This window comes from Nelusetta ayraudi, unplaced genomic scaffold (genome assembly GCF_046127955.1).
Source record: "Nelusetta ayraudi isolate G7.1 ecotype Tasmania unplaced genomic scaffold, CSIRO-AGI_Nayr_v1 ptg000011l, whole genome shotgun sequence".
Classification (NCBI taxonomy): domain Eukaryota; kingdom Metazoa; phylum Chordata; class Actinopteri; order Tetraodontiformes; family Monacanthidae; genus Nelusetta; species Nelusetta ayraudi.
Window position 1 is genome coordinate 26,985,001 of NW_027466061.1, and position 12,500 is coordinate 26,997,500.

At 48.9% G+C, this 12,500-nt stretch overlaps 1 protein-coding gene across 8 annotated transcripts in view; it reads left to right on the forward strand.

Moving 5' to 3' along the window:
* The window catches only part of rnf220a (ring finger protein 220a), a 152,003-nt gene that overhangs the window by 114,578 nt on the left and 24,925 nt on the right, over positions 1 to 12,500 (forward strand). For 4 of the 8 annotated variants that reach the window (XM_076022296.1, XM_076022301.1, XM_076022298.1 and 1 more), the window contains 3 exons: positions 2,675 to 2,804; positions 7,458 to 7,509; positions 11,506 to 11,601. In XM_076022296.1, the coding sequence (XP_075878411.1) occupies positions 2,675 to 2,804; positions 7,458 to 7,509; positions 11,506 to 11,601 (278 nt within the window). The remainder of the gene's footprint in view (positions 1 to 2,674; positions 2,805 to 7,457; positions 7,510 to 11,505; positions 11,602 to 12,500) is intronic. The other 4 variants (XM_076022297.1, XM_076022300.1, XM_076022303.1 and 1 more) reach the window with 1 other exon arrangement.

Consider the following 12,500-nt stretch of genomic DNA (forward strand, 5'->3'; position numbering starts at 1 on the left):
GAGGAGGGATGAGAGGAGCTGTTGAGGAAAGAGAAGAAGGAAGGGAGGGAGGGAGGGAGGGGCACCACACTTCCTGTCTCTTCCTCTCATCCATCCATCCAACCATCCATCCTTCCATCCATCCATCCATCCATCCATCCATCCATCCATCCATCCATCCATCATCCATCCATCCATCCATCCATCCATCCATCCCTGGTTCTCTCCGTTGGCTGAAGTCTCCCTGAAGGATCCTGGCACTAAAGTGTCCTGTCAGCCTCTTTTCCTCGTTATTGTCCCGCCGTATCTGATACCTTCCCTCTGCTCGCTGAGATTAAACGCACCCTTGTCGTACCACAGGATGTGTGTGCGCGCGTGTGTGTGTGTGTGTGTGTGTGTGTGTGTGTGTGTGTGTGTGTGTGTGTGTGTGTGTGTGTTTCAGGCACACAGCAGGACGTGTGGGGGAAGAAAAAACCCAACGGTGGTGTTTGCGTGCGTCGCCCCAACATTAATCATCTTTAAGGCGCTGACACCCCCGCAGTGTGACACTCACACACCCTGCACCCCCTGTTATCACCCCCACTCTCACCCCTCACCCTCCCATTTCCCTCCCATCCTCCTCCTCCTCCTCTTCTTCCTGGATTTATCTGTCTGTTCGGCTCCACTCTCCTCTCCTCTGGGAACGTTGGACGTGTAGCTAGAAAGAAGAAGGAGGAGGAGGAGAAAAAAGACATTTATTTCTCCGGGGTGGGAGGACAGTGGGGTACAGGATCGGTTTTACAACCAGCCAACCCCCCCCCCTCCCCAAGAAAGATGATGGTAGGTAGAGGACAAATGGAAAGGGCCGAATCAGGAAGCAACGAAAGGCGAACAATTCAGACTTTAAGTGATCAAATCATAAAGTTATTCTAACCAATCAGATGTCCTCTGCTGTAGGAAACTGCCTATGCATTATTGATCTATGTTTGTTTGTTTTCTTCGTTTGCTTCCTCAACATTTTTTCCATGTCCTACTGCTGGACAAAAAGAAAAGTTTTTCTTCATCTAATGCTCACGTTTGTGCTCAGTGACGTTCACTTGCCGGCTCTTCCTTCCTACACATACATATTTACATTCACCTTCATCTGCATTCAGTAAATACATAAAACCTTTTCAGCCTGTTCAAAATGGATCAATCCAAACTCATTTTACGCTGCACAAAACAAGCCTGGGGCTCAAAAAAGGGACATTCCTTCAGCATAACAAAACCCCAGAAATAATAAATTACCCGTGTATGTGTGAGTGAGTGTCCTTCAGGTGTGTGTGTGTGTGTGTGTGTGGGTGTGTTTGCCCGCGGAATAGAAAGAGCCCCATCAGCCGCAGACAGGGATTGGATCTCCCTTTGTTTGCCGTGGCGGATGGCGGCGGCTTCGGCATGACTCAAATTATCTTGTCAAGACGATAAAGGGGGAAGAGAGAGGGAAAGACAGAAAGAAAGATATTGAAACAGAGGTGTGTGTGTGTGTGTGTGTGTGTGTGTGTGTGTGAAACCAGAGGCAGAAGCACAGCGAGAGTCATTGATTACCTGTTTTTCAAAGTCACTTAACGTGCTCAGCGCTGCAGCTCCGTTAAGTATCAGTTGAGCACGATAGGAGTCCAGTATGCACACGCACGCCTAGCGAAAAACGAGGTGTGTGTGTGTGTGTGTGTGTGTGTGTGTGTGTGTGTGTGTGTGTGTGTGTGTGTGTGTGTGTGTGTGTGTGTGTGTGTGTGTGTGTGTGTGTGTGAGAGACAGAGAGAGACAGCGCTGACTGGGACTCTCCCTACCTGTGTCCCCTTGTTGCCGTGGTGACAGCCAGTCTAAACGGGATATCCTGGCTTGGGCGGAGCCTATTGTTTCGCCCGCAACTAAAAACAGCCCATTTGATTGGCCGAAGACAGGGGAGCTGAGCGCCGTCCAGAAGCCCTTTCATATCGGAGGTATTTTTAGAGGGCTCGGACAGACTTGGAAAAGTGGGACGGGAGCACAAGTGGCGCTGCAGCATACCAGAAACACACACACACACACACACACACACACACACACACACACACATATACAATGACAATCAGGCAGGTAGGCCCTGCCCTCTGCCCTGCTGATCAAGGACAATGAAGTGAGGTAGTGTTGTTGGCAGCCTCCACGCAACATTATCTCATCCGCCGCCGCTTTAAATCTGCTCTGATCTCACAGGACACAACCAGCTTCCTACTTTTGTTCCGCCCGTGTAAGAAGTGGAATTGGGGACAAACATGCAGCTACATTTCTAGATAGCATTCACATGACTTACGCCATATGAATGAACATGCAAAAGCCTTTTTTTTCTCAATTTTTTTTGCAAAGCAGTTTCGCAGAGCAGAGATTTGACCTCTGGAATCCTGCACGTCCTTATTTGGAGTCAAGTTTTCCAAACCTCGTCTGTCAGTTTAGTCACTTTAATTCATCTTTAGTGGTTTCTCCCCTCACTGGTCCGACGCCGTCCATACCCTCCTGTGGAAAGTCACATTGGCCCACTTGCACCCTAAAATAACCTTTCCAAAACACTCAAAACATTGTCTTTGGGCTCTTTGCTGAGTGTTTCCGTGGCAAGAATTCAACAGATTTAGACGCCGACGCTGCTCCTGGTTTTGTTCCGCACGCTCGCCGACTGACGCTCCTCCTCCCGTCTCGTCCGCAGGTAAAAAGAAGATGTCTCTGTACGACAGCCAGGCGCCCATCTGCCCCATCTGCCAGGTGCTGCTCAGGCCCGGAGAGCTGCAGGAGCACATGGAGACGGAGATCGAGAGGCTAACCAGCATGTGCCTCAGGTACCGACACTCACACGCTCGTGCTCACGATGAACCAAACTGTGTTTCCGTGCGCCTGTTGGACGTCGGCGTGTGGTTTCCCTCTGCACCAAAGATGACGGGAAAACCTCTGCGTGTTCAGCAGTCTGTATTTAACTGGCGTGTCAGCCTCTCTGCCCACGGCGCCCTGCGAGCCGCAGGTCCGCCAGCAGTAAATCCCCCCCCCCCACCCCCAGCAGGCAGCGGCGTGCCGCCGACGTCATGGCTTCCTGCGGGGGCTGGGGAATCAAACTGGTGACCCGGGCTCCGCTGCAGCCTCGGCCGCCCTCTCTCCCCGTGGCAGGTGCACGACGGATAAATCAGCCCGGGAGCCCTTTTAACGACGGGACGCAACCATTAGGGTCCATATTTCAGCCGGTGCCGCGCCGCCGTGTGTTTATGTCCGCCGGGCGCTCGCTCCGTGCGCTGGTGTGTTTGCGTACGGCTGACCCGCCGGCCGCCCGAGCGGCCCGGCTTTATGATGGGTGCCATTAACCCGGAGGAGCGGGGCAGCCCAGAGTGTCACCCCACGCGGATATCATACTTCACTTAGCCCTGTTTACACCCCCTCCTGCTGGTGCATGTCTATATTTCACAGCGGTTCCTCCTCCTCCTCCTCCTCCTCCTCCTCCTTACCAATGCTGCGGTTTATCCTTCATGCCGTCTAATTGGACTCCCCCCCAAAAAAAATAATAATAATCAAGAACCGATGTTGCTGCATCAAGAAAAGTTGCAAGCTCAACGACAGACAGTGATGTCAGATCAACCTATTGTCCCAAGTCCAAGAGGAATAGGAAGACGGACTTCTCAATGTCAGGCAGATCTTTTACAATTGAAGAGTCAAATTCTGGATAATGACGGCCAACCAGGGAGGGAAATAAAGACATGATATAGAGATGGATAAAATAGGAGAGAGCGGAGGGAGAGTCATTCATAAATGTCTGATATGCTGGAGTGTGTGTGTGTCAATAATTAATAAAGGTTGGCAGTCTGCCCTTCCATCACGCAGCACTGTGTAATTCTCCAAACCCTCACATGTGCAGGCAAGTCGTTTCAGGAAACAGCCTCGCGCTCTGAGCTCGTCCAATCACAGGCGGCGGATCCCGCTGTCGAGACACAAAAGGAAAGAGAAGGGAGAAAAGATGCAAAGACACATTTTATTGCAATAGAAATGCTCCCGCGTGTTCTGCAGAACGCAGTGAAAGCCCAGCTGCGACTCTAACACAATGTTCACAAGCAGAAAAATGACTTTTTTTGCGTGTGTTTTTATCCTATTCGGTATTACGCACGCAAGCACACTCACATGCACCACTGTGCACACGCGCGCACACATTCACACGCACGCGCAGCGTGTCAGCCTCTCTCAGCTCTCCGCATGGGAGCGAGCATCATTGAAAGTGACAGTGGGAATTTGGTCCAATTTGTGCTAAATCTGCCTTTAATGATGAGCAACACTGCTGAACCAAAGAGCTGTGGGTATGTAAAGCAAGCAGCGTGCGTGCGCGTGTGTGCGCGTGTGTGTGTCTCCCCTTCTTTCTCCCCCTCCGTGTTCAATTTGCAAGCACAAACTTCTCGACAAGGCGACACACACTTGAAAAACTGGCAAAAAGCAATCAGTGTTCTGAAGCCGGCAATATCACTCCATCGTTGTTTAGCAGCCACGCGCTCATCTTTCCCCTCCCCGTCGGAGGGTGGAGGTGGGAGGAGCGGCGGCGTCTGTTAGCTGTCCGTCGAACTCGCTCCATTGTCACTTGTGTGGAATTGATGAGAATTTAACCGGTGGCTTTGAGGGTGCGTTTGCCTGAATAGAGCGGCTCTAGTGCTGCTGAGTTTGTCTCATGCTTCATGGTTGTGTTTCCACGTGGTTATTTATTCTGTATATATTATATCCTGTCATTATTAGCGCGTTATGATGTTTTTACTCTTATCTCTAAAAAATAAATAAATAAAAAAATCACAAATCTGTCAATAACCGGATAGATTAAATTAATTTTACATTTTTGCGCTTTTAGTGAAAAGAGATGCCACATTTGCACGCAGTCACCTCCAGAGGGCAGCAGATCGGAATCAAATAAGCAAAATTTAAAGGCCCTATGTGATGCAAAATTAAAGTTTCTTTTTGAACCAAAGTTGATCTGCAGAGTTGTGTAAAATGCAACATTCTGAAACAGAGAATATCAATATTAAACTGAGTGAAGGGGGGAAAGGTAAAGAAAATAGGGGTCTCTAATGCACCGTAGGTCACTCCACAGACATTCCTGCTCAAGAACAATGTGGACATAAAGAGCAGCCCTAGACAAAGACAACGCTGAAATAAAACTGTGACACACGCACATGTCGCCGCTATATTTTGGAGTTTATGAAAAGTTTCAGTTAAAATGCAGTTTTGCAAATTATGTCAACGAATTGCAGTTGCCCTTTGGACATAAAGTCTTCTCATATAAAAAATATTGTGTCACTTGGAAACATAGACCTGTAACGATCTATAACAGGGGTGGGCAACGTTTTTGACTGGTGGGGCCAGGATGGGTTCTAAAATTTGACCGAGGGGCCGGAGCAGGAGCAGATGGTTTGGTGAGCCATGCACCTCACTGGAGGAAAAAAAAAAATTAAAAAGGAGGGAAAAATGAGAGGGAGTTCCCGGATAGTTTGTTGCTCCACTGGTCCTCCAGCTGTATCTTCTGCCTCTCTCACTTCCCCCCGGATCTCCAGCAGCGGGACACACAGCTGCTGCTGCTGCTGCTGCTGCTGCTGCTGCTGCTGCTGCTGCTGCTGGAGGAGGAGAGGCGGCGGCGCTCCTTCGCTCCCCGTCTCTCTGGTTTTCTGTCTTCTTTCATCTTCCTCTCTTTATTATTTCATTTTTTTTTTGTTGCCCGCTCTTCTTTCTCCTCCTCCTCCTCCAACATCCACATCACTCTCACCTCACGCCCCCCCCCTCCCCTCCCTTTCATCTCTCTATCACCCTCCCTGTCACTGAGGCAATTTTCTCCCATTGTGGCAGGCAGGCGACTGCTGCTCCCCTCCCTCGCTCCCTCCCTCCCTCCCTCCCTCCCTTCGCCTCCCCCCTCCCCTCCTCTCGCTGTGTGACACCGTCAACAAGCAGGTGGAGGTGGCTGTTATTGTCGCAGCCTCTGCAGCGGCTGCGGGTAATGAATAAAAGAGAGATGGAGGGAAGGGGGAGAGAGAGATGACAGAGACACAGATGGAATAGATAGTTTGGCTGCTTGCTCGGCGGTGGTGTTGTCAGATTCCAGTGCTTTACGCTGCGGCTGCTGCACTCTGTCAAGCCTGTTTGTTCTTTTTTGTCGTGGCGGCGGGCACACACACACACACACACACACACACACACACACACACACAGAAAGGAGACACGATAGAACTATGGACTAACGAAACACAACCACAGGTAGGCGAGCCGCAGTGAGAGTAATGATATTTTATTAAACAGACTATATCGGGCTTCTAAACATTTATTAAATCATCCAAACTCTCAAAAGTTTCCTTTGGAGCGGCGTCACCCTGACGACAAATACTGTCATCCATCTCTAAGAGCTCCCGCCTGAGGTGTTTGCAGCCAGTCTTTGTTCTGAAGAACCGGTCGGTGTCCATGCGGCCCATAGGACAAAAGCAGGAAGCAGGCTGCCCGTTAAAAAGCACAGAAGAAAACAAAGACGCCGCGGAGGCGACTGTGAGTCTGGACGTCGCAGAGATCGGCATCAGCGTGAGAGCGAAGAGCGACACTCGAGTCATTTTCTGCTCCTGATTCTCTTCAAAGATCTCTGCAACAGGGCACCCGCCAATGAAGAATCCCATTGGTCGGTTTTTAACGCGACAGACAGAGAGTTCGTCCAGTCAACAAGGTCTTCTTTAGGAGGCCTTCTGCTGTGTTTCACAGGACCCGATGGTTGCGTCAAACCCCCCCCCCAAAAAAAGGATCACAATCTGCTCTCGCTGACATGTAGCGCAGTTTTTGTCATTATTATTTTTATCCAGCCTTCTGTCCACTGACAAGGGAAATCCCTCGTCTGCCACAGCCCGCTGTCAGATTAGAGGTTTGCGCTCACATCAGTTCCAGGCGCTTCCTGCCAGTGGCTGGCCTCTATCCTGCCTGTCTGTTGGACTGTTTGTCACTGTGTGAGTGTCTGCGTGTTCTTGTGTGTGTGTGTGTTTGTGTGTGTGTGTGTGTATGTGTGTGCGTGTGCGCGCGTGCGTCCGGGCAGTCGGGAGCGCTAACAGGGTTTCAGAGCAAACATGACAACCCCGTCTCGCTTTGTCAACGTCAAGTCCAGGGCGACGCTCAGAGAAGCACAGAGACGTCTGTCTGTGTTTCGGTTTGTTGGGAAGAGGGACGGAGAAATAAAAAGAGGGATGATGAGAATCAATTAAGAGTGGAGAGCAGAAGCAACCGGAGAGAGAGACAGCTGTTGAAAATCCAGTAGCTTCTAGTAGCGACCAAACCGGGAAGGGACTGCGAGGCCAGCTGGTGATGTCGTCTCAGTTCTCCAGGGATGGATGGATGGATGGAAGGATGGATGGAAGGATGGATGAATGGATGGATGGATGGATGGATGGATGGATAGTTTGAGTTTGATGTTGCCTAAATTTTCTCAACATGTTTTCTTCTGCTTCCTCCAGCAGTAAGCACCCTTCGCCCAAGGACGGAGCTGCTACTCCAGGAACCCCTAAGGTGAGAAGAAACCCCATTTCATACATTTTTTAAACCTTCAAAAAGCCTTTATTTACATTCACAGTAAAGAGACAGATGGATGCTGTGGCATGCAGTTGAGCTCGCTGTTGTCCGACGGTGCTGCTGCTCTGAAGCCTCTGTTCCTCTCCGCTGCACTAAGGGGAAATCAGCGCAAAGTGCGCTCTCAGGCTCACACACACACAGACTCTCTCTCTCTCTCTCTCTCTCTCTCTCTCTCTCTCACTCTCTCTCTCTCTCTCTCTCTCTCTCTCGCTCTCTCGCTCTCTCTCCTGTGGCCCTGCACTCAGCAGAGCCAGAAGGCTTCTGTGCCGTCCCGACTCCAATTAGAGACATGCAGACAGACAGGAGAGGAGTCACATAACGTCAAACTGCAGAGCAGAGTCTTGACTCCCTCCCGTCGATCCTCCTTCCCGCGTCCTCACACTTCAGCGGCTCCAACGCCGGCGTTTTGAAAGAACCTAAGAGGTTCTCAACATGATCGGCGGATGGACGCAGTCCGGCTTCGGCCGCCCCGCTTGGACTTGAAGGAACGCATGAGGACGCAGGAGGAACTTGACACGTCCATCCATAGATTTTCTTACACCGCTTAGCCCGCATTCGGCTGGCGCGGGTGCTCAATAAACTCAGCTTTCTCAGTTTATTGCAGGACCAACACAGAGAGACAAAACAACCCTTCACTTCCACACAGACCAGGGCACATTGCTTAAAAAGGTTTAGAAAGAATGAGTGGTGATACTTTTGCCGGACTTAAATATCACAACCACCTCAATCTTCAGTGTGAGACACCGGCTGATTCATGAAGCGACAAATCTTGCACTATGTGGGACCTTTAAAATGTTTGATTGTCCAATTTACCGTTGAACGAGGAAATGAACAAAAATAAAAGCATGTCAACCAGGAGGCAATACGCAATCATTTAGAATGCTCGTCTGGTTCCTGACTGCAGGGTTTAGATTCAGAATGAGAAGAAATCAGATGCCCCGCTGCATTAAAGTTGAACTTAGTGGCTGCCATCCAATCAAAAGGCTTCATTAAGATTCTCACACACCTTTGGGTGCTCACAGGAGCACTGTGGGTGCCTGAAGGAGTCAGAGGGAACCAGAGGGGACCTCCCCCACCCTCACCCTCTCTCCCCCTCCCCCGTGCTCGTGACTGCGCATCCCCGCTCCGGTGTTTAGTATTCAGCAGCAGGCGGTGGAGATTGGAGAGGACCAGCGTGGAGCACACAGGTCCGCCTGCCTCCGCCCTGCCGCTCCAGCCAACCCCGTTAGGCCGGAGATTAACCCCGACGCTGCTCCTCGTGGGGTCTGGGTGGTGGGGGATGGGGGGGGGCGGCTTGGCGTAGATGAGGTGACGGGGTTGGATTAGGAGTGTGTGAGGTGTCTGCAGGGGCCACACACACTCCCAAAGGAGTAAATTAGTTTCACGTCCTGATTTCTCGTCCAGAAATGCAGAATAAAGGCTTTGCCACTTGCAACGATGCCAAACACCACAGTAGCAGCACTAAGGAAGTCGAAAGTAGAACTCCAGCAGGTGTGCATGATCTCCCCTCCCCCACCCTTCTCTCTTTTCTTTAACACGCTCACTGCTTCCACGTGTCAAACTTTGTCACTCTTGGTTCTCCCATTACACTTCTCGCACATGCAACTGCGGACCAGTAGCCTGTAGATCTGCAGATGTGTGCAAAGGCTGATGGACAGGCAGTGACTGTAGTTCCTGCTCTGCTTCAGTATGGCTGATTTTGCCCTGAAAACCTGCTGTTATTCAACCACTGCATGTCCATAACAGCTTCAGCATACTTTCCTCACAATGGTGCTTTGAACATTTACATGCTTGTATCCCAAAAATGTGCCACTTCAAAGTCATTTTTTTGAAGAAAAAAAAAGAAAGAAACGGTAGTTCAGCCGCTTGCCTGAACTCGGCCCGCCTTGAACGCAACCTTTTGCATGGCTGCTCATCGTTTCTTTTTAGCGCCGACTTTTAATTGGTTGGTTTTTTTAAAAGGCCAAAATTTCAATGGAACGTCCTCCGCTCGTAATCTCTGCGTAGGAAACCGTGAAATGTCATATTCTAATGATAAAACTTAGGCACGATCCCGCAAAGGCCCTCAGGTAAATGATTCCTGACCTTTTTAAGCCGGCGTGAGAGAAGGAGAAAGGGGTGGGGTGGGCGCGCGCACACACTCACACTCACACTCAAACACACACACAGAGACACGCACAGGAATAAAAGCATCATGCATAATGTCCAATTTACTGTGGCAGCCCTGGAGGATGGTCATTTCTCACATATTATTATTAGATTACTGCTGTTGAGCACTTAAGCCTCTGCTCTGCCCCTTTCCACTTGATTAATAGATGAAGACTGTAAATACAAATATTTCATAGCTGCCTTGTAAAAAAAAAAAAAAAACGGACAGAAAAAAAGGGGGCAGATATGAAACAGAAGCCACACACACACACACACACACACACACACACACACACACACACATAAGCAGAGTTGCAGCACCATCAGGGCTCAGCAGCGTATAACACTTATTATTTGCTTCCTTCTTGTTCAGCAGAGGAATTCCCTGAACTGTCAGAATAAAAGACACTTAAGTCTAATAAGTATGTGCGTGTGTGTCTGTGTGTCTGTGTGTCTGTCTGTGAGAGAGAGAGAGAGAGAGAGAGAGAGAGAGAGAGAGAGAGAGAGACATTGCCAGACAGATTTATGGCCAGACAAAGTCTCATAAAATACACTGTTGCGCTCCTCCTCCTCCTTTTTCTCCTCCTCTTTCTTCTCCTCCTCCTCCTCCTCGTCCTCCTCCTCCACCTGCCCCCCCCCCCCCCCCCCCTCCCCTTCCACTCCGCTGACGTCTCTTCATGTCCCATAAACATTAAGTCCAATCAGTGGAAGGGACTTTACTGTCAAAGTCAGGCAGGTTACAGTCGTCACGTATGACGTGGGCCTCTCAGCATCTGTGGCAGTAAAAGCCTCTGGGGCTAAAGATTAGCCACTCAGCTCGGTGTTATACAGAAATAAACTTTACATGTCTGGAATTCATTTCCATTTGGAAGACTGTTTTTCTCTGTCCCGTCCCTTAAAATCTTTAAAACTCAGCAGTCAGCCAAAGTATAAAATTAGATTTTTTTTCCTGTGTTTTGTCATTATGCACAATAATTCTCCCGTATGTATTTTCTTTAATTCACAGTTTATTATTACCTTCCCCACATATTTGTCCCATATTTTGCAGAAGTCAAACTAAAAATATCTTTCTTAACAGTAAACTAACCCTTTTGATTTGCTCGCTCCAGTTTGCAGAATATTTGTGGTAAAGACAACAAGTGTGGAAATCCAATTATACCCACTTCTTCCTGCACTCAGGATCACTGGGGGTCTGCTGGAGCCTCTCCCAGCTGTCACGGGGAGAAGGCAGGGTGACACCCTGGACAATTCGACAGTTTATCGCGGGGCCACGTCAAAACGACAAACTGTTCACACTCACACACCTCCAGACGATTCAGAGTTCCCAATTTGCATCACGTGCGTGTTTTTGAACTGTGGGAGGAAGCCCGAGAACCAGAGAGAACCCACACAGACCATGTTGCCCATATATGCCCTCATTTGTGACGGTAAAAATTCAATTCAAACATTCATATGGAAAGAGTTCCTACAGCTGCTCTGGTACAGCAGTTTATATATATATATATATATATACATATATATATGTATATATATATATATATACATATATATATATACATATATATTAAAAGGAACACACAAACAAACAGCAGCAACAACAACAACAAAAACCTCAACTGTCTGGTCCGTGTCTTTGATGATCCCCGTGTGGCGCTGCTTGTCGGCGGTGGACGCTCTGCTTTATTCTTTGCCTTAAAGTCGGTGTAACAAGATCATCTGCATATAGAAGACGTTTTCACTCCCCGCCGTCTGTCTGTCTGTCTGTCCGTCCGTCTGCCTCCACAGTCGATGCTGCTGTCCGTTCACATCAAGCGTGAGGGGGAGTCTCCTGTGGTGTCGCCGCTCTCCTCTGAAGACCTCCACCACTCCGACAGATACCAGGTCACGCACACTCCCGCACGCACGTGCACTCTCTCTCTCTCTCACACACACACACACACACACACACACACACACACACGGTCCTGGGATGATGTCTCCAGATTATCATCCCGTAGTGTTGCACTATTAATCAAATCACTCTCCAAACTGCTATTGCAGCAACTGCAATTAAGTAGTTAGCCACATTGAAAGAAGAAGAATAAGAAACAAACATGGCAACCTGTTTGGTTGGTGCACACTCCTCCTACCTCATTAATTAGCTTTTAACCTTTTTATCAAATGGTGCAGCCTCAACAAGCCGTTCACTTTTTTTTCAAGTCTTAAAAATCCATCTAAGTCATGATAATGAAAGCTGTTTTAACTAATTATTCCATAATCTGACGTTGAGTCAGGCCAGCTTTCCAAAGTAATTTGGACAAACTGATTCATTTGGAAGTCTTGGGCCCAAACTGTTTTTTCACCTCCCGCTGAAACATGGGAATTATTTATTAGCCCGATCATTTGAACACATTCGCAGCAGGACTCGGTTTTGTCTGTGTTGCTGTTTAACAGTGAACTAATCCCGGCGCTGGTCCCCCCCCCCCCCCCCCCCCCAAACTACGATTTATCATCTTCTGTGGTTTAATGAATCAAACCTGCGCAACGCTGCGATTATGACGCATTATTTTGACAGGCGATGACGGCGGCAGATTTGGGGTCTTTGCGCGCTCTCAGCAGTTAATTTAACCGGCAACAGGCCTTAAATCTCACACGTCTGTTCAAAAAAAAAAAAAAAAAAAAATGTCTTTCCTTTGCTTTTATCTCTTAAATTCATCAAAGTTTGTTCGGGTAATTCCTTCAGCCGTGATGTATGTCGGGGTTAAGTGGATTTCCCCCCTCGCGCCATAAAGCAGGAACTA